Source organism: Mesoplodon bidens (genome assembly GCF_964165515.1).
Source record: "Mesoplodon bidens genome assembly, chromosome: 7".
Classification (NCBI taxonomy): domain Eukaryota; kingdom Metazoa; phylum Chordata; class Mammalia; order Artiodactyla; family Ziphiidae; genus Mesoplodon; species Mesoplodon bidens.
In genome coordinates this window covers 51,518,199-51,539,699 of record NC_138164.1, presented here as the reverse complement: position 1 = coordinate 51,539,699, position 21,501 = coordinate 51,518,199, and the positions used below count along the sequence as shown (strand labels likewise).

The following is a 21,501-nucleotide window of genomic DNA, read 5'->3' as shown; positions in this document are numbered from 1 at the left end:
CAGCTTCACCTGTGTTGTTTTTTATCCTCCTACCGACTGATGAGACTGGAAGCGCCTTAGCAGCAGTGCCCCATACATTTCTGTGGGCTTTGGTTTGCTTATAATTGAAAAGATGATGTGATGACATTTGAGAGAATTTTTAAAAGATCAGAGGTACTTCACCCCTCCCTATAACCTCACGTCCCTAACATGACAATGGCTTCTACTTTATTTTAAAAGTTTTCTTCCAGCACAGCATATTCTGTTCCCGCGTGGCCACATCCAGGTCTCAGGCCATCCTGAAATCCACCAGACAGCTGGGACAGAGGCTGGGTCCATGTCAGAGCTTGACGTTGCGTTTTTTCATTTCACCTGATGCCTTTTAGGGTTTTGGAAGCCTTGGTAAAGATAGCACTCTGATGTTGAGCAGGAGAGGGGCTTAGCCCTCTCCCAGATGGTGCTGGGCCCTGGCCACACTCCCCATATGTGGACAGCTGGCACCAGATGGGGTGTTGGGCCTCCTGCCCTTCCACATTGTGGCCAGAGATCCACAGCGTGTGGGTAGCAGGTCATGAGTGTAAACCAGCACTTCCTCAGGATATATTTACAGGGTTTTGTGAGCAAACAACTTTGGGAAACTTTGGGCTATAGAAAGTTACACAATGTTTCTCTTCCGCAGTGCTTTTTTTTTTTTTTTTTGCGGTACGTGGGCCTCTCACTGTTGTGGCCTCTCCCATTGCAGAGCACAGGCTCCGGACGCACAGGCTCAGCGGCCATGGCTCACAGGCCTAGCCGCTCCGTGGCATGTGGGATCTTCCTGGACCGGGGCACGAACCCGTGTCCCCTGCATCGGCAGGCGGACTCTCAACCACTGCGCCACCAGGGAAGCCCCCGCAGTGCTTTTAACATGTTATATTCAGATGAACCTCAAAGGAGAGAGGTTTTATGAGACATAATAGTAGCTAACGTTTGTTTAGTGTTACTGTTTGTTGAATGGAGGAGCTCCAGTAAGCTCTTAATATGCAGTACATCATTTAAACCCTATAGCACTGGGACTTCCCTGGTGGCGCAGTGGTTAAAAATGCGCCTGCCAATGCAGGGGACACGGGTTCAATCCCTGGTCTGGGAAGATCCCACATGCTGTGGAGCAACTAAGCTGTGTGCCACAACTACTGAGCCTGCGTGCCACAGTTACTGAAGCCTGCGCCTGAAGCCTGTGCTCCACAGCGAGAAGCCACCGCAGTGAGAAGCCTGCACACTGCAACGAAGAGTAGCCCCCGCTTGCCGCAACTAGAGAAAGCCCACGTGCAGCAACGAAGACCCAACACAACCAAAATAATTTTTTTAATAAAATAAAAAATAAATAAATAAGCAAAAAGATTTAAAAAACCAAAAATAAACCCTATAGCACCCTTGGGAGGTAGGTGCCATCGCTGTTCCCATGTCGGAGGCAGGGGGGACTTACCCAGTGTCATAGCTAATTGGCAGTGGGCACAAAGTTTTGTGCTGAAGCAGGCTGAGCGCAAATTCCATCTTAGCCAGTACACAGTACTGCTGGCAAGCAGCTTGGAGCAGCCTTCTTTTATTTGGGACTTCTCATTCCCTATGGAACTAGTACTTGGAAGGACTGTAGTTGGAGAAATGCCAGCGTAAACTTGAAAAGCGAATAGGGACTGGTGGGCGAATACTGACATGGGTTTCTCTTGTGAACCCTGTTGGGTTCTGAGCTCCCTGGAACCCCTGTACCCCGGATGCCTTTGTGTCACATTAGGCTGGTCTTACTGCCTATTCAGCAGGAGAGGCAGGCATGGGGGGGCCGGAGTATAGAGTTTAGGCCAGTGGTTCTCCAACTTGGCTGCATATTGGAATTCATCAAGGGAGCATTAAACATTACTGATGCCTGGCCTCATTCTCAGAAATGCCAGTTTAGCCTGGGTGGGCCCCAGGCATTGGTGATTTTTAAATGCTCCGTGGTGATTCTGCTACATCCTGGGTGAGAACCACTGGTTTGTCACACTCCTTTGTGGTCCGGTTACCATGTCTTATACCAAAGCAAGGAGAAGAAAGCATTTCCATTTGTTAGTTAAATGACTTGCCAGGGTTTTGATTTGTTTGTTTCTGTTTTTGTGAATGAGTGACTGGTCTTTTTTTACGGGTCCCGTATAGCCCTGCACCATGAATCCTCTCCATGATCTATACCCATGACTCTAACTTTGCACTGACAGTCACATATTGACCAGCCCTTTTGCAAAAGTTTTAGATTGGTTACTAAGGGGCCTTGTGAGAAAGACACTCAGCTCTCTTACTCCTGATGGAAGAAGTAGGTGGGTACCGTTGCTCAGAGCACTGCATTCATGCTGTTGCTAGGGGAGCTGGAGTGACAAGTGCATTCTGGGTGATGGCGTTAGCTGACCACACCCATACTGCTTATTGGACTTACGCTGTAAATGTAACACCCCAAAGGGGGTGTCACTGTCATTTTCAGTTGAGTCAGGTGAAACTGGGTAACGGAATTGTTTCTAGGTTTGGTCGTTGGGTAACTTAAGTTGTTTCCTACTGTGTCTACAAAAAGACTTTTTTAGGCACTTGGGAAAATATATGCCCTTGTAATAATAGACAATGATTGTTTTAACCCTTAGCTATAACGGCTTTTCTTAATATCTTCATCTTTTCGAAGGCACAGACCCGAGGCTATTCAAGGCGGAATTCCGGGATTTCGAGACTACCACTCTTTATGCAGCTCAAGATGGATGTGTCCCAGGTTGATCAAAGGGTTTGTAATGGGAATGTTTCTGTTGGTTTCTTACAGTACAACAAACACCTCTTCGTGCACATTGGGCATGCCAACCATTCTTACAGTGACCCATTGCTCGAATCGGTGGACATTCGTCAGATTTATGACAAATTTCCTGAAAAGAAAGGTGGCTTAAAGGAACTGTTTGGAAAGGGCCCTCAAAATGCCTTCTTCCTCGTAAAATTCTGGGTGAGTAAGACCGTGCTGTGATTTCAGTGGTTTTTGTCTGAATGATCGCATCCCACACTTGAGGGCAGAACACTGGCTGTGGATTCCCGCTGACTGATCTGCAGGATCGCCAGGGGATCACAAACTCACATCCTTGGGCCGTCCTCATGCTGGCCTTGTGGCACATCCATGTGGTGAACCAGGTGGCATTTGCTGTCCCTGCCAAAGAGACACAGGCAGCTGCTTGGGCTTCAGAACTCTCTCATGCAATGACAAGAAACTTTGCGGATGGCTGGGGTCACAATGGCAGACGGGAGGCACTTAGACTCTCTTTCTGTTTGTTCACTAACCATTAAGCAAAGCGATCTATAAATTCCACTGGAGTGTAGGACCTGAGGCAAAGAAGGGGCTTGGGTGGAGCTAAAGACATGCTTTAAGATTTTATAAGTGTCAGAGAGAATACAAAATGGCTCTGCCCATTAACGTGCCTCATTTGTGCTTTGAAACACCAAGGGCACATTCCCCCAGCTGCTGGGGCTTCCTGCTGTCCCCCCGCCTCTGAGGAGAGCTTTGCTGTCCCTTCTCCAATAGTCAGGCCTGGGCCAGGGGACTGCTGTTGGGTCAGGGATGTCACAGCAAGCGTAAGGATAATGTGTGTGTACCGGGGGCTTAAGAGCAGAGGACCTGCTGGCACTGAGCGTTTATAACTCCTCAGTCTTGACAAGAATAAAAAGAAAATGGCTTCAAATGTTTGCGCTTCTTAGCGTGGCATTAAAGGCCCTAAAAGAGCTGGTTCCGGGTGTTTCCCTTGCTGTCTGTCCTACGGCCCGCCTTTGTGTGTGAGTGGGTGGACTTTTTACTTCTCCTTTCCCTCCTTCTTTTGAAGTGGTGGCTTCTTTATTATAGCACCTTCCTCACTTCAACAAATGGTTGATTTTTCTTTTAGTCCTATCGCGTTGTGTGGTTACTCAGTTCCCATGCTGTGTCATAATTATTTGGATGTGTGTCCCACTCCTCTCTGGACTCGACTGCTTCCAGGCACCTTATTCATAATGGTGGCTACACTGATTCAATGCCTGCTGTGGGCCGGGAGCTGCGCTCATTCTTTACATGCATTTTATCCAGTCTTCCCAGTGTTACCTGGAATTTGCCTCGTATCCAACTAAGAAAACAGAGACCCAGAGATTACAAAGTACAGGCTGCACCAGGGTGGGGACCTGGGGCTTGAAATCAGATCCATTTGACTAAAGTGCCTTTGCTCTGTTTCCTGGCTGCTTCATGTCCCCTGGACCCCACCCACAGGGTCAGTCAATCGCTCTCCATATCTGCGAAGCTAAGCAAGCGCCTGGCACAAAAAACTCAACAAATGGGGGAAACAAACAGATGAACTAAGGGAAAATTCATATTTTAAATTCCTTGGGAGGAAATTTACATATTAAATTTAATTCGTTTAGGGTTTTTTTTAATCCTTGCATGTTAACTGGATTTCATTTGTCATGCTTCCATATTGAATTTGGATTGTGGAAGTAGCCTTCTACTTAATTTAATGTTCTCGGGATCAGTAATACATGTGGACACCCTGAAAAAGCACTTCATTTTTCTAAGCAGTCACTTCCTTTTTCTAAATTAGTGGCTGCCACCTACTGACTTGAATGGTGGTTGGGGGTCAGTTGTTATATGATAACAGAGCAGTTTTCAAAGGGTGTTCTACAGACCCCTAGGGGGTTCCTCAGCATCCTTTCAATGGGCTGACAAGGTCAAAACAATTTTCATTATGACACTGAGATATTTTCCTTTTGAACTCTGCTGATGTGCGCATTGATGGTTCAAACGTAATAGGGTAAAACTGCTGAAGCCTTGGATCAGTGGGGCTGGGTTGCATGCACAGTTTTTTTGGTTTTTTTTTTTAATAAATTTATTTTTTATTTATTTATTTTTGGCTGTGTTGGGTCTTTGTTGCTGCGTGTGGGCTTCTCATTACAGTGGCTTCTCTTGTTGCAGAGCACGGGCTCTAGGCACGCGGGCTTCAGTAGTTGCAGCACACGGGCTCAGTAGTTGTGGCTTGCGGGCTCTAGAGCACAGGCTCAGTAGTTGTGACGTACTGGCTTAGTTGCTCTGCAGCATGTGGGATCTTCCCGGACCAGGGATTGAGCCTGTGTGTCCCCTGCACTGGCAGGCGGATTCTTAACCCCTGCGCCACCAGGGAAGCCCGCACGGTTTAAATTAAAAAAAAAAAAATCAGTCACACCAAGAATGTCCTTTATGAGGTTTATTATATCTTGAACCTAGAGTACACGCTGAAAATGAATGCAGTGAGCCTGCCTGCTACATCAAGGAAAACAACTGATAATTTTTGTTGCCAAAGATAAAATTTGAGCTTTCAAGTAAAAATAAGATTTTTGGAAAACTTGTATCCACTTTGGTGAACTTGACAGCTTCGCAATACTTAAAAGACTTTTCTGCTGGGATCCAGTCATATTAACAAATGTGATTTTTTTTTTTATACTGTGCGAGATAAACCAATGGATTTTAAAGTAACAGAGTGTGAAAAGATCATTGATATGGTTTCAGCCTCCACACTATAGCTAACCTTTAAAAACTACCGCTTGGGCTTCCCTGGTGGCGCAGTGGTTGGGAGTCCGCCTGCCGATGCAGGGGACACGGGTTTGTGCCCCGGTCCGGGAGGATGCCACATGCCGCGGAGCGGCTGGGCCCGTGAGCCATGGCTGCTGAGCCTGCGCGTCCGGAGCCTGTGCTCCGCAACGGGAGAGGCCACAGCAGTGAGAGGCCCGCGTACCAAAAAAAACAAACAAACAAACAAACAAAAAAAACTACCGCTTGTCAAGTTTTGGTGTAGTGTCAAAGAAAAATGGCCACAGTTACCTGAAGAACCTATTAAAATATTCTTCCCTTTTCCAGCTACATATTTATGTGAGACTGGGTTTTCTTCATGTACCTCAACCAAAAGTTGAAGTACAAATCGTGACAGATTGAATTTAGAAGCAGGTATGAGAATCTAGGTATTTTCCATTAAGCCACACATTAAGTAGATTTGCAAAATGTAACACAGTGCTATCCTTCTCACTAATTTTTGTTGTTTTTTAAAATATAGGTATGTCTAATTAAAAAAAGATGTATGTTAACATCCAATGAGCTTAATATTATTTTTAAATTAGGTAGTAAATATTTAAAATTTTTCTCAGTTTAAATTTCTGACGTAGAAAATACAGACAGCTATAACCTACAGAAACAAAAGCTCTTTGAAGTCCTCAGTAAATCTTAAGAGTGGAAAAGAGGTCCCAAGATCAAAAGTTTGGGCTTCCCTGGTGGCGCAGTGGTTGAGAATCTGCCTGCCGGTGCGGGGGACACGGGTTCGAGCCCTGGTTTGGGAGGATCCCACATGCCGCTGAGCGGCTGGGCCCGTGAGCCACGGCTGCTGAGCCTGCGCGTCTGGAGCCTGTGCTCCGCAACAGGAGGGGCCGCGACGGTGAGGGGCCCGCGCACCGCGATGAAGAGTGGCCCCCGCTAGCCACAACTAGAGAAAAGCCCTCGCGCAGAAAAGAAGACCCAACACAGCCATTAATAAATAAATAAATAAAATAAATTTATAAAAAAAAAAGATCAAAAGTTTGAGAGCCACTGTTGTGAAGGATATCAAAAGAGACTGTTCTACTCAAATGAATTAAAATTAATCAGAAATTGTAGGATAAGATAAAAATAAGCCATTTTCAGTGCTTTCAAATTAAACGGTATTGGGTTTTTTATTTTCCTTTTTTTTTTTTTTTTTGGCTGCGTTGGGTCTTCGTTGTGGCGCGTGGGCTCAGTAGTTGCGCCTCACGGGCTTAGTTGCCCTGCGGCATGTGGGATCTTAGTTCCCCGGCCAGGGATCGAACCCACGTCCCCTGCATTGGAAGGTGGATTCTTAACCACTGGACCACCAGGGAAGTCCTCTATATAGTATTAGATTTTAATGATAATAAGATTTCTTATATAGTCAGCATGTTGTTTGACTATAAAGTGGAATGCAAAGTATTAGAAAGTTGTTTTTGTTTTTGCTTCCAAAATTTTCCATTTTACACAGGGGATGGTTTTAATAAATGCTTTCAGTGATGGGACCCTTCAGTCATGAATCCCCAAATAATGAGGTCTAGATTTGCAGATGTTTAGAGTGTGGTGGCTAGTATGAGATTTGCAAATGTAGAAACAATTACTCTGAGATTAGATATTAGTTTATTAAATTAAGATTTGCAGAATTAAAATTGAGCTCTTCTATGAATATGATGGAAGACATCACTCCTTCAGTATAATTGTTAGCAGTACTTAACCTTTATGAAGAAATTCAGTCCTGACTATGTTAGAATAAATGAGGAAAGGCAGTTTGAATTAGGTTTACAATTTGCTGCAACTTGAAATCTCATTGCCTTCCTCTAATGACTGAGAAAGCATGAATTACACTTAGACTCTATCCTTGAATGTCAGTGGGTGTTTCTTAAGTAGGCTTAATCTTCCTTTTGAAATTTCTTTCGTATTAGCAATTTGCTTCACAGATTTTCATTTTTGTGTGAATTCAGTGCATTTCAACAGAGGTCCTATCCTCACGTCTCCTTAGTTTGTTCATAATGATTGCTCCATGTCCAATCTGGGCTCATTTAGGCTAGACCAGCTTAGGAGTTTGCTGTGAGAGAAATACTGAGTCCACCTGAGGTACCCGCACTTACGCCCAAGCTGTGACCCCACCTCTTTGCCAGGGGACACTGAGGTAAATGGGATGTCAGTGAGTCATGTAGCGGTCACTCCACTGGCTTCAGGGTGGAAGACTCTTTCTGGCCCCCCAGGACTCAGGCCCTAAAACACAAGTGAATGGCAGAGCCACAGATGCCAGTGTGGGTGCCCCTCCACCCTGTGAGCCTTAGTGGTATGGGACACCCAAGGGCCCCTGTGAATGGCTGTGCATCTGGGGAGACCTTTTTTTTTTTCTTAAGAGCTTTATTGCGGTATCATTTACATAACATAAAATTTTACTCATTTTCTTTGTACAAGTCAATGATATTTAGAAAAATGTGCAGTTTTGTGGTCATCACCACTCTTAAATTTTAGAATATTTTTATCTTTCAAAAAGATGCCCAGTGCCCATTTGCAGTCAGTCTTTATTCCCACTTCCAGGCCCAGGCAGCTACTAATCCGCTTTCAGCCTGTACAGATTTGCCTTTTCTGGACATTTCATGTAAATGGAATCATTCAATGTGTGGTTGTTGGCATCTGGCTTCTCTCACTTATAATGTTTTCGTAGCCTGAGTCAGTAATTCGCTGCTTTCTGTTGCTGAATACTGTCCCACTGTATGGATAGACTGCATTTTACTTATCCATGCACTAGTCGATAGACTTGTGGATTGTTTCCACTTTAGGCTTTTATAAATAATTCTGCTATGAGGTCTTTGTGGACAAGTCTGTGTGTGGACATATGGTTTCGTTTTTCTTGGGCAGCTAGCTATGCAGGAGTGGAGTTGCTGGGTCTTACGGTAACTCCGTGTTTAGCTTAAGAAACTGCCCAACTGTCTTCCGAGGTGTTTGTACCACTTTACAGTCCCAGCGGGGAGATGTTAGGGGTCACCTCCTCCTTTGACCGTTACATCTGCGAGTATTAGGATAGGGAGAGATGGCAGTGAGTATGGCAGGTAAGGTACCAGTGGGAAGCACCCAAGTAATGGACATGTAAGGCTAGTTAAGGTGTGTTCAGGTGCATCAAGATGTTTTGCAGCTGGGCCCTCACTTATATAGGAAACACAGGTGGGTGGAAAATGAGGAAAGAGAGGAATCAGGGGGGTTCATTTGTGTCAGTCATAGGGAGCTGTCAGTGGTTTCAACAATTTTTGAGCCAAGAGACTCATAGGCTTCTTTTTACTGTTAAGCAACTTTCTCTACACTTTGCCTTTTTAATTTTTGTTCTTTAACTTCTTCCTTTTATGACAGTCTCCTGTTTATTTCCTTTCTCTTCCTTCTTGCCTACTTTTTATTCACTCCCGTGCATTTTAATTCTACTCCACATCTCTTTACAAAGAGAGGAAAGTGAATTTGCTGGAGCAGGAGGGAAGGGGCTCCTCTCTTTTCAGCAGTGTGTGACAGGGGCTGTTAATGAGTTCCTCCTTTGAGCCAGGCCCTGGACTAGGCATGAGCACGTACTTGGTATTATTTAAACCCTGTGAGGTACATGTGATTATTCCCACTTTACACATAAAGAAACTGAGTCATAGAGAGGCAGAGTGATTTCTGTAAAGTCACACAGCTAATTGATGCCAGATCTGCTGGACTCCAGAATCCATGTGCTTTCCACGACGTCTGTGCGTGGAAGCCAGTGCGGGTACCTGAAGTGAAGCAGTGTACTTTCTTTGTGAAGGCCTGTCAGTATGGGGCGCTCAGGTGTCTGTTTACCTGGGCACCAAAGTGAGTAGACTACTGTTACCAGGAAGTTCAAGTTGAATCCTAAGTTTTAGCAGAGAGATCAGGGCAACCCTGGTAGCTGCCTGTGCGGGGAGCAGCACCATCGTGTTGACATGTTTACAAAGCCAGCATCATAATCTTCTAGGCAGTTTTTGAAATCTGTAATTCTTCATTCATTCCTAAATGCACCATGAATATGGCTTAATATGATACATGTTTATGTAGTTTCAACCAAGGAGTGCATTAAATCTGGCCTTCTGCTTTGCTTCCTTCCCTAGCACCCTCCCCTGTAGCTAGATGTCATTAGATTCCTAATACCATTATTAATGACTACATAATATCCTCTTTACTGGGTGTATCATAATTTAACCGTTCTTATTGGACATTGATTAGGATTTGTGTGTGTGTGTGTGTGTGTGTGTAGGTATATGTGAGTTTGTGTCTGTGTGTAAAGAACCAAGTTGCTTTCGAAAGTTGTCAAGGAGTTAATAGTGAGTATACCAGGCATCTTCATCAGCCTTGTGTGGCATAATTTAAAAGAAAACAACTTTCTCTTGTCACTTTGTTTTTTGGCTTCCTCTACATCTGCAGTTATTTTTTCTTTCCACTCAAAGTCTTTAATCCTTCCTCACTCTCTATAGAAACAACTATTAATAAGGTTAAACATACTGTGTTCCCTCGATTCTAAGACATATCCTTCCCATGTCAACAGTCATAGAAGTGGGATGCTTCTTACAGTGGCCATCATGAGCACCGTGCCCACCCCTACACAGAGGGGTAAGTCATGATGTGGTTATTATTACTTGCCCTTTGTGACCCTCGGCAGTGTAAAAGGCATCTCACCACCTCCTTGTCACCTTAGTTGAATTACTTGCACTAGTAGTGTATACTACTATACTTAGTAGCTTAAATTTGAATCCCTAATTAAAATGTCTCAGAAAAATTATAGTTTGATGCAGCATTGAAATTGTTATTATATTTGAGGAAGAGTGTGGGACCGGATTTGTACTAAGTGAACATTCTGCACTGGCAGAAAACCATGCTCCTACTTTCCTTATAAAACAACGGTCAGATGCTCTGTGGGCTCTAAGGAAGGAAGATGTACACCCACAAGTGGACAGAGCTGTGCTTCATTTCAGTATTGAGATCCATGCAGGTGGGTTGCCAGTGATATGGCAGACAGTGCAGCTAGTTTAAGATAAAATGTCAGCTGTCTTGGAATTCATCATAGAATCCCCAAAGCTAGAAGAAGTAGGTGTGATTCAGTCATGCATCCTGAACGACAGAAACCCAAGTATAGCTTGCAGCTCACTTTCAAAAGAAGTTTGTTTCCAGCCACATGTAGCTTACTTAAGGGAATAAACAAAATGATGGATTTAACCAAATTAAAAAATGCAACGAAACTGATATTTTTGGAGGAGCCTCAAAATTCTACTGTCTGTCCTAATAGTCCTCAAGAGTGTCAAGCTTGGGGACACTGGTTCAAAGAAAGCTGTGCCACTCACATGTTACTTATAAACCTTACAGCCAGAAACTATTCAGAAGAATCATTAGGATGATGAAGGCTTACTCTCAAACTTTGTTTGGAATAATAAAGAAGAAAATAATATGAAAATGAAATTGTATGGATCTGTATCCTGTGGTTAAGAAACAAATTCTTAATTATAATATTTCTTTTTTCTCTCAAATCATTACTAAATTAGTGGTATGTTAGAAATCAGGATATACTCCATGTTACCCTATGGCTATTTATGCTTTGCTTTTTAAAATTCTTGGGATTATGATCATCCAGTGTAAACAATTAACAATTTATTCATAGTCATTCAACTTACTTTCTTTTTTTTTTTTTTTTTTTTTGCGGTACGCGGGCCTCTCACTGCCGCGGCCTCTCCCGCTGCGGAGCACAGGCTCCGGACGCGCAGGCTCAGCAGCCATGACTCACGGGCCCAGCCGCTCCGCGGCATGTGGGATCTTCTCCGACCGGGGCACGAACCCGCGTCCCCTGCATCGGCAGGCGGACTCCCAACCACTGCGCCACCAGGGAAGCCCTCAACTTACTTTCTTAACCTATTTTTCTCGGGGAAGAAAAAGCAAGGCTAGTTTTACTAACCAGAGCAGATGTGAGAAGATATTATAAAACAGAAATGGAAAGCGAATTATCTGGAAAGAGGGCAGCCTTTAGAAGATGTTTTTATCTTGGTAGGAACGAAATGACATTTGTTGGACAAAATGACAGGCACTATAAATAAAACAACTGGGCTTTATTTAGGGAGAAGAAACTGGGTGCACATGTAACCTGGCCTGATAGACCCCCTCTGGAGTTTCAGCCTGTTTCTAATTGGATTCTGCATGATTTAGGCTGGAATTGTAGACTTGAGTCTGTCATTTGGAACCAAATGTCCCTGTTGCAATTCATGGAAAAGGACGTTAGCAAAATGGAATAATTTGCTCCCCACATGTTTTAAACGGTTGTCAATAAGGAAAGGGCCTTTCAGTTCAACAAGCTTTCCCTTTCTCTCTCCTTCTGTCCCTTCTCACAACAGTGTTCAGTTCTGAAATTATGTGAACAATAGGAAGTAATGGCATGATGTAGTGGAAGGAAGATTAGCAAGAAATACCGTATTTAGAGGTACTTACGGGGGTAATACATGATAAATTCTCTTTGGTAGACTGTGACTCTATGATTATCTTCACCAGGGTCTGTTTTTTTGAAAAATCATCTTTGGATAGCAGGTTCTGATATTTCATGTAGAAGGATTGGGGGGGGCATGGTGGTCAGTAACCTTGCACGTCCAACCCATTTTGGTTTGATATTACGAGAAAAATATCTGGAGCTTGTTAGCGCTTTCTGCATTGACTGCTATTATTGCTTCCTTCCTGTTTTCCCAGCCCTGTGCCCTAAACTTGGTAAGCCTTGCCCGGGGAGCAAGGATCCTATCCATAACATTTGTTTATCCAGCAGTGCAATGTATATAGCAGATTTTCAACAGTTTTTAATTTTATTTATTTTATTTATTTATTTTTTTAATTCAGTTGATGAAGAGTTATTTCATTCAGTACACCTAGAGGAATTGCTGTACATGGGGTCCTATAACTGTCACTTGGCCAGCTCTGATAGTGTAGGCAGATATCGTAGGCATCTGACAGTTTGTTAAATAAATTTCTCAAGGAATTTACTGAAAGCGGGTAGGAGGATACCTCAAGAGATTCACACAAAAACTTCTCCAGGCTCTCTCTGGAGTTGTTAGGTTCTTATAGAAATAGTTTAATCAGGGCTTCCCCGGTGGCGCAGTGGTTGAGAGTCCGCCTGGCGATGCAGGGGACACGGGTTCGTGCCCCGGTCCGGGAAGATCCCACATGCTGCGGAGTGGCTGAGCCCGTGAGCCATGGCCGCTGAGCCTGCCCGTCCGGAGCCTGTGCTCCGCAACAGGAGAGGCCACAGCATTGAGAGGCCCGCGTACCGCAAAAAAAAAAAAAAAAAAAAGAAAGAAATAGTTTAATCATTTGCATTAGTAATGAATATACACATCACCGGTGAGTCATTCAACAAATCAGTCAATTCACTGATTTCTACTTTGCTCCTAGAAAGCTGGGGAAGCACACATGAGTAAGAGGCAGACCTTAGGGTCTGGTGTGGGATGGCAGACACACTGTGGGATAGGGGCTGTAGTGGAAATGTGGAAGCACAGAGGTAGAGGAGGTGCTCTTTCTGCCTGAGAACATTCTGGAAGGCCTCACAAAGATGCGGCATTTGAGCTGAATCTTGAAAGAATTTAATCAATGGAAAGGGAGTGGGAAGGAGTTTTCAGGGCAGGTCGACTTTTGTGCAGAGACCAGGAGTCCTACTGAGAGTTGACAGAAGGTTCTGGGGGCCGCTGGGCCTCACAGAACCTGGAGAATTGTGAGAGTTGAGGGTGGAAATGATCTCCATGGCAGTGACTTAATTTAAAAGAGTCTTTCTGAATCCGCTGAAAACATAAGGCAGAATAGGACAGCCTGGAAGCTGGGAGCAGAAGCTCACTCTGCTTTTCCCTCAATCCCTCGACCTCAGTCCCACCACGGATACTTTTTTTTTTTTTAACTTTGAACTCTTCAGGACATCTAGGCAGAATCTAAATTGGGAATTCCCTTAACCTCATGGGAGAATCCATCTGACAGCTGTTCCTCTAATGCTTTCTGTCCTGGGCCATTGGGCTCAGTGGTTACTAACAAAGCCAAGGTCAGGGGTCCATTATTTCCTGCATGGGGCTGTTTAACTCTGCTCCATGCCGTGGTTACAGGCTGAGATGCAGAGTCACTGTGCCCCCAAGAGCTGCTGCTAAGCAGAAGCCCAGGGGAAAGCAGACGTGTGGTACACCTGCACCTCCCAGCATTCACCCTGTTCATGGAGGCACAGTTAGCTTCACTCTGTAACCATCACCAAGAAAAGCTTAAGGAAAGAATTGAAGTGGCACAATCAGGGTGTGGCTGCTTATTTCCAGACCCAGTTTTGCAAGGAGTTAGTGGATTACCTAGTCATAGTCATAAACCCCTCAGGCATCTTGGTCAGTTGTCTAAAACTGGACCTATACCCTTGGTGATGTGTGAAATTCCCTCTCCCTGTGAAGGTAGAGATGCAAGGTACACCCTACCCATCCACCCCCATTTTAATGTACTGTTTACATTACCAAAGCAAGAGAAGCTTATTAAATTTTCCAAGCAGTTCCAAAGACTATAGAAGAAAAAGTGAAACCGACCCGCCATCAGCCCTGTATCCTTCCTGACTTTTTATATGCATCTACGAACATTGTACATACACCATTTGTTTTTACTAAAAGAAGTATTGTGCTCCATGTGTTATTCAGCAGCTTCATTTTTTTCCCACTCAAAAATATTTTGAGCATAAGATGTCTCAGTACAGCAATGGAAATTTGAGGGTAAGTCCCAATTTTTGTTATTCTTTTTTGGTAAAGGTGAATTGTTAGAAGAGTTGCCAGATTTAGCAAATGAGAATTCAAACCACCCAGTTCGATTTGAATTTCAGGTAAACAGCGTATACTTTTTTAGTGTCTGTCCCATGCCATCTTTGGGACAAAGGGATATGTCCGTATCCCTACAAAAAAAAGTATGTTGTTTATATAAAAATCAAATTTAACCAGGCAGCCTGTTATTTTATTTGGCAACTCTACACTTGTTACTTAGTTGATTGATTTGTTGTTATTGTTCTATGTAAGACTGTTCATGCACAAAAACTCCAGACCAGAAAAAGGCCTTGTTTTCTGGTCTGGAAAAGGTAGTCTCTGGCCGATGTTCGCCTGCCTGATGAATGCGCTGAGTGAAGGGCCAGCTCAGCTGGGCACCCAGGACTCATTAACTGCCTCCATTGGAGAGAACTGGCCTGTGCAGCTGCTTTGTACTAGGGCCTGAGACCTTTGCTCTTTCACCCCAGCTACTGTGTGAAGTCACCAGTGGCAGTTACCTGAAGTTGTGTGGGCGATATTAATTGAATTTTTTTAATGAATGCCAGTATTTGTAGGAATTTGCAATGCAAACAGCCAGTCTTTCAAGCAGTGCCTATTGTAATTAGAGCAAGCTTTTAAGATTCTTTGAAGTACTAAATGTTGATGAAATTCAAATGGAGTGCCGATCTGCACTATAAAGGGGCTCTTGGTGGTGGTTTTTTTAAATCTTCTATTTTGTAGATGTAAATATATGCCCTAGTTCGTGGGAAGTAACTTGAAGAGTGGCGGGGGGTGGGGGGGCGGCTGAGTTTATGCCTGTTATTCTTATTTAAAACAGCTGTGGCCGGAGAGCTACAGCTTCGTCCTGTTGCACCGGGCAGGGGCACCGTGGCCTGAAGTGAACACCCTCAAAGGCTCCCTTCCCTTTGGGCAGCTTTCTCGCTCTCCCCAAATGCAAGTCGACCTGCCCCCCGGGGCGGGGGAGGGGACGTGGTGGCTGTCCCACAGTCATCCCAGCTTCCCGCACCCCAGGTCTCCGAAGCCACCAGGGCAGATGCGTGCAGATGAGTCAGGCGGGAGGGTTAGGGAGCAGACCACAGCCTCAAGAGTCCCCTGCCCAGGCTGCCTCCTGGAGCACTTCTGCCTGCCGGCTCACAGCCCAGGGCGGAGCGACTGCTGTAGCGGCGCCTGGGGGAGCAGCTGTAAAGCCCACGTGGTGCCCTGCCTGGCCGAGCCTCACCACGTGGCAGGCCTGGATGGACGCCCACGACAGGGCCCGGCTCCCAGCGCTGCCTGCCAAGGAGCCAGATGCTGCCATTGGAAAAAATTGCTTCACAATTTGAAATCTTGGTCCTTTGATCATGGCTGGGAGAGGATGGAGAGGAGAGGTTCAAAGTGGTGGTTTGAAAATGCCAGCGTCTCCTTGCATCCATCGGTGCCTATTATACTGTCTCTTGTCAGGGACAATCCTCTTGACGTTTTCATTTTTGCAACCAAGTAATTCCTGCCCAGCCCTTCCAAGCGCTCCAGGTGGAAGGGAGAGGCCGGTGAGAAGGGAATGTCTGCAGCCTGCTCCTTTCCTACCCCATGCCCAAGCCCTCTCCCCTGCCTTTGGACTGATCTGCTTCCTCTTTCTTCCTGCAGGCCTTTTCTTTCTGAGGCCAGTGACAAAGTAGTTGTCGTCAGCCAAATGCTGCCTCTGCCTGAGCTGCAGCATTCCATTCCGCCCTTGGCAACCCTCACGCTCATTTCACTGTCCTTCAGGCACCTGGAGCCAGGTTTCCAGAGGCCTGAGGTTTTGCAGAGCCGCTTCCCTGGCCCAGCCCTCCTCTCAGAGGACTCTGGATCCTATGTAACTGGGCTAGGCCTTGTTTTCCTCACCCATGAAATGGGAGGAATCATTCTTTGAAGAATATTGCTTTTTTTTTCCTTCTTCTTCAATTTCAAAACATGAAATGAAGCAGTGGAACACATCCATGAACAAATACGCTTGCTGAGTGAGAGGTAACAGAGGAGAAACCAAGCCGAAGTCTTGTCTTGTGACTTACATGTCTCAGCTGCAGAAGTAACAAGTGTGTAAGAGAAGGATTATTTAGGGAAGAATTTGAGGGAATTTGATGTTTCACTTTTTTGTTTCCTTGCTGCCTGGTGCAGTCAGCTTTCTCTGCCTAGCATTGTAACCTGCTTCTACTTCGAGCTTACACTGTTTTCCAGGACTTGCCCACATATAGATCCTCAAGTTTTTAATTCATTCCCCACACATTTATTAATGATGGCCTTTTTTACTTCCAGGCAGAATTGCATGACATCTCTAATCATATCTTTGTGGGAAAGATTGTAATTTTGTACCTGTTTGAGCAGTCATGCCTAAAACCTAAGGCTTGTTATAAACTCACAAATCAGAAAAAGTACTAAGTTTTCTGTTTGAAAAAAGCCATTGCTGCATCTGTGCTGCTCACCTGATAAGCATGGATTAGGACTCAGACTGGCTCTGGGGGGAAAGCTTCTATCTTGTTTGTTGATTATGAACCACCATCTACTCTGGGTCACACCTCTGGAGATGTGACTTGAGGCTCTGTCTTTAATCTCTGTCCAGGTCTGTGTTGAAGTCCCTGGGTTGACAGGAGTGGCCATCGTTTACGTTTATGTGGCACGTTTCAGTATACAGATGAGTCTCGTATACGTTCTCTCTTCTGATCACAGTGGTGGGCTTTGGAAACAGATCTTCTCTGAGGTTAGAGATGAAGAGAGTGAGACGCAGAGGAGTGACCGCTGTCCATGCTGTCCGTCAGGTCCATCAGGTGTCTGAGATGAGATGATGACAAGTGAAGACTCGGGATTCTCAAGTCTCTGAACCAGATGGAAGGGAGGTCTGAAGTCAGGATGGAGTTTAATAAAAATAAACATGGAACTTGAATCCTAGGAAACAGTAGGACCTGAAGAACTCTTGTGGTGAGAAGGGGGAGTGGAAAGGTGAGATGAGGGGGGAAATGAAAGACGGTTGCAGGATTGTCTTACAGCTGTGTTCTTAGGCCTGCGTGATTCCAGAAGGCAGAGCTGTAGGTGGAAGCGGCTGGGAAGCCTATTGCGACTTAATGGGTGTGGTTGGCATCAGCATGTCCAAGTTCTTATCACAGTGTTAGGGGATGTGTTACATTACGTGGAAACGGGGAGAGGAGGTCGCTAAGAGCAGACAGGGAAATATCTTGGGTTATGTGAGTGGGTAAATCACAAGTTTCCTTAAAAGTGGCAGAGGGGGGCTTCCCTGGTGGTGCAGTGGTTGAGAGTCCGCCTGCTGATGCAGGGGACACGGGTTCGTGCCCCGGTCCGGGAGGATCCCACATGCCGCGGAGCGGCTGGGCCCGTGAGCCATGGCCGCTGAGCCTGCGCGTCCGGAGCCTGTGCTCCGCAATGGGAGAGACCGCAACAGTGAGAGGCCCGCGTACTGCAAAAAAAAAAAAAAAAAAAGTGGCAGAGGGAGGCAAGAGAAGAGGTCTAGAGAGATGACAGCTGACAATGTGAGGACTCAGCCTGGTGTTGCTGGCTTTGAAAATGGGGCAAGGAGCTAAGAGACAAGGACTGTGGAAGCTGAAAGAGGCAAAGAATCCGATCCCTCCCCAAAGCCTCCAGAAATGAACACAGCTCCACCAATACCTTGATCTCAGCCTGGTGAGACCCATATTGGATGTCTGACCTACAGTAGTAGAACATCATAAATTGGTGGTGTTTTAAGTCACTAAATTTGTGGTAGTTTGTTAAAGCAGCAATAGAAGACTAATAACAACAGGAAAAAGAACTCTAACCATTAGGTCTGCCCGGGACATGGTGAGTATTTTATTAAAGTAATGATTTTCCTGTGTCTGAAGGTAGTATTTAGCCAGAAGGCACTGCAGGTCAGGATACTGTAGAAAGGTCTCCTGCCTTAGGTGGTAGGAGAAGGAGCTGGTCTCTGAACCCAGTTCCTATGGAGGGTCTCTGTTCTAGGGCAAAATGGGCAAAGATTCCTTAGAAGGGCCCGTTTGCCTGGACTTGCCCTCTCCAGTCACATCGGCAAGGCGCTTGTTTTTTTGGGTTTTTGTTTTTTCATTTTAGAGCATGGCCATGACTAGCTAGGGAGGGGGAAATTTCCCCTTCTACCCCTCTTGAGTTCTTGTGGCTGGACTGAAAATAAAATTGACACAAGACAGATTAATAGGAGAAAAAGAAACAAATTTTTAATTCATGGCAATGGAGTTCACACAGAAATGGGACCTAAGAAGTGGCTGAAGCAGGCATCTATTATACTTCTTAGACAAACGATAAATTTGTGAGGAATCACAGGACAAAGAGACGTAGGTTTGGGGTGCTTAATTAGGGAAGAATCTAAACAGGGCTTGGGCTTGGGGAAGTAATATTTTAAAGTAACAAGGTTTGTTTAAAAGGCTTCTCGGCCCTAAATTCTCTATCTCTGGTGATAAGGGTGTCCTTCTACCTCCAGATGCAGAAGTATACCTTTCATATGAGAGATTTATTTCCTGCTTTCAGGGAGACGGAGGGGAGGGTCAGAGTGTCCCTCTTCCATTGGTTGTTTCTTAAGTAACTTTAATCCAAAATAAGTATGCCATTGAGGCACATTTTGGAACGGCCTGCCCTGGGCCCCAACAGCTGGCTTATCCCCAGAGGATAGGATATCATTTGAATTTGGAATTTGTTGGGAAGATAAGTTTGCTGGGTTCTAGTTGTTTCTTGGATTTATTTATTTATTTATTTATTCATTCATTCATTTATATTTGGCTGGGTTGGGTCTTCGTTGCTGCGCGTGGGCTTTCTCTGGTTGCGGCGAGCAGGGGCTACTCTTTGTTGCGGTGCTTGGGCTTCTCATTGAAGTGGCTTCTCTTGTTGTGGAGCACGGGCTCTAGGCACGCAGGCTTCAGTAGTTGCAGCACGTGGGCTCAGTAATTGTGGCTCGTGGGCTCTAGAGCTCAGGCTCAGGAGTTGTGGCGCACGAGCCTAGTTGCTCCGTGGCGTGTGGGATCTCCTCGGACCCGTGTCCCCTGCATTGGGAGATGGATTCTTAACCACTGCACCACCAGGGAAGTCCCTATTTCTTGGATTTTTATATTTATTTGCTTTTAGAAAATATCCTGTGATCAGATAAAAGCTGATTAGGCAAAAATAGTTTGTATGTCTGATACCAGCATTTTTTCCCTCATTTTCTTGCCTTCAGAGCTACATGAAATAGGTTTGCCCTGAGTTTTCAGTTGGGAAAAATGAATCGAGAGGGTGGATAATGAACTCAGCACGAATCATAGACTCATTACAGAGTTTACCTCCTCGGTTGCTGGTTTAATATTAGCATTCTTTCTTTGATATTACCTTTGCTCCACGGGGGTTCAGTGACCATATTTCTTTCTGAGATAATCATAATATCATCAGCTGACAGATAATTATCTTTCACATCAATACCTCCTCCTAGAAAATTCCCAAAGAACAACTGTGATACGGTTGGATGGCTGTGTAATTATTTTCCATGTTCAAAAGTAACTGCAAAGCAGTTGTAATAACAAATTGCTTATTTTCTGTTAGTTGAGAGGTCTTTTAAAATCTAACCTATTAAATATACACTAATAATTAAATACAAAGTTGTCTCAAACTTTTTTAAGAAAAGCAAGATAATTCAAAAACAATCTGTTCCTCTTATCTAAATGAAAGCTGAAAATGCACATAGATCTCATGACCAGCAATTCCACTCCTAGGAACACCTAACAGGAGTGCACACATGAGTTCATCAAATGCGTATCCCTGAATTTTCAGAGTAGCGCTCTTCATAATAGGTTCAATTTGGAAACATTGTAAATGTCCATCCGTAGAAGAGATAGGTGGTGGTATAGTCCATTCAGTGGAGTACTCTACAGTGACAGGGATAGCTGAACTACACACCACAGCATGGATGGCTCTCACACTGTAATGCTGCACAAATAAAACTAAACACAGAGGAGTCAGCACTATGTGATTCCACTCGTGAAACGTTCACAAAACCAGACAAGATTAAAGTACAGTATTTTAGGATGAAGGTTACTCTTGTGACATGGGGGGTTTGATTGTACTGAAAGGGAGCATGGATGAGGGAGGGGGCTTCTGTTCTATTTCCTCATCTGGGTGCTGGTTACATGGGTGTGTTCATTTTATAAAAATGAATCAGTCTGGGGCTTCCCGGTGGCGCAGTGGTTGGGAATCTGCCTGCCAATGCAGGGGACACGGGTTCGGGCCCTGGTCTGGGAGGATCCCACATGCCGCGGAGCAGCTGGGCCCGTGAGCCACAACGGCTGAGCCTGCGCGTCTGGAGCCTGTGCTCCGCAACGGGAGAGGCCGTGACGGTGAGAGGCCCGCGCGCCGCGATGAAGAGTGGCCCCCGCTTGCCGCAACTGGAGAAAGCCCTCACACAGAAACGAAGACCCAACACAGCAATAAATAAATAAATTCATTAAAAAAAAAAAAAAAATGAATCAGTCTGTAAACTTGTGATTTGTACACTTCTCTGAATGTATGTTCTACTTTAATTTTATGTAAAAAAGTTAATCCTAACAACTTTAAAACTCATACTTTGTTGAGATTGTTTCAGATGGTGGAGTTTCATAATGTGAATTCCTTTTTTTTTTGCGGTACGCGGGCCTCTCACTGCTGTGGCCCCTCCCGTTGCGGAGCACAGGCTCCGGACGCGCAGGCCCAGCGGCCATGGCCCACGGGCCCAGCCACTTCGCGGCACGTGGGATCCCCCCAGACCGGGGCACGAATCCGTGTCCTCTGCATCTGCAGGCGGACTCCCAACCACTGCGCCACCAGGGAAGCCCCATAATGTGAATTCTTGAATACCTTTTTTTTTTTTTTTTTTTTTTTTTTTTTTTTGCGGTACGCGGGCCTCTCACCGCTGCGGCCTCTCCCGTTGTGGAGCACAGGCTCCGGACGCGCAGGCTCAGCGGCCATGGCTCACCGGCCCAGCCGCTCCGCGGCATGTGGGATCCTCCCGGACCGGGGCACGAACCCGTGTCCCCTGCACCGGCAGGCGGACTCCCAACCACCACGCCACCAGGGAAGCCCGAATACCTTCATTTTTTATACTACCTGACATTGTACCTACGGGTCATCCATTCCAAATTAAAACTACTTAAATTGGGCTTCCCTGGTGGCGCAGTGGTTGAGAGT

General features: G+C 45.3%; 1 protein-coding gene across 9 annotated transcripts in view; it reads left to right on the top strand.

Moving 5' to 3' along the window:
- TEAD1 (TEA domain transcription factor 1) overlaps positions 1-21,501 on the top strand; it is a 269,279-nt gene that overhangs the window by 222,600 nt on the left and 25,178 nt on the right. For all 9 annotated transcript variants that reach the window (XM_081238930.1, XM_081238931.1, XM_081238929.1 and 6 more), the window contains one exon: positions 2,789-2,962. In XM_081238930.1, coding sequence (XP_081095056.1) covers positions 2,789-2,962 — 174 coding nt within the window. The remainder of the gene's footprint in view (positions 1-2,788; positions 2,963-21,501) is intronic.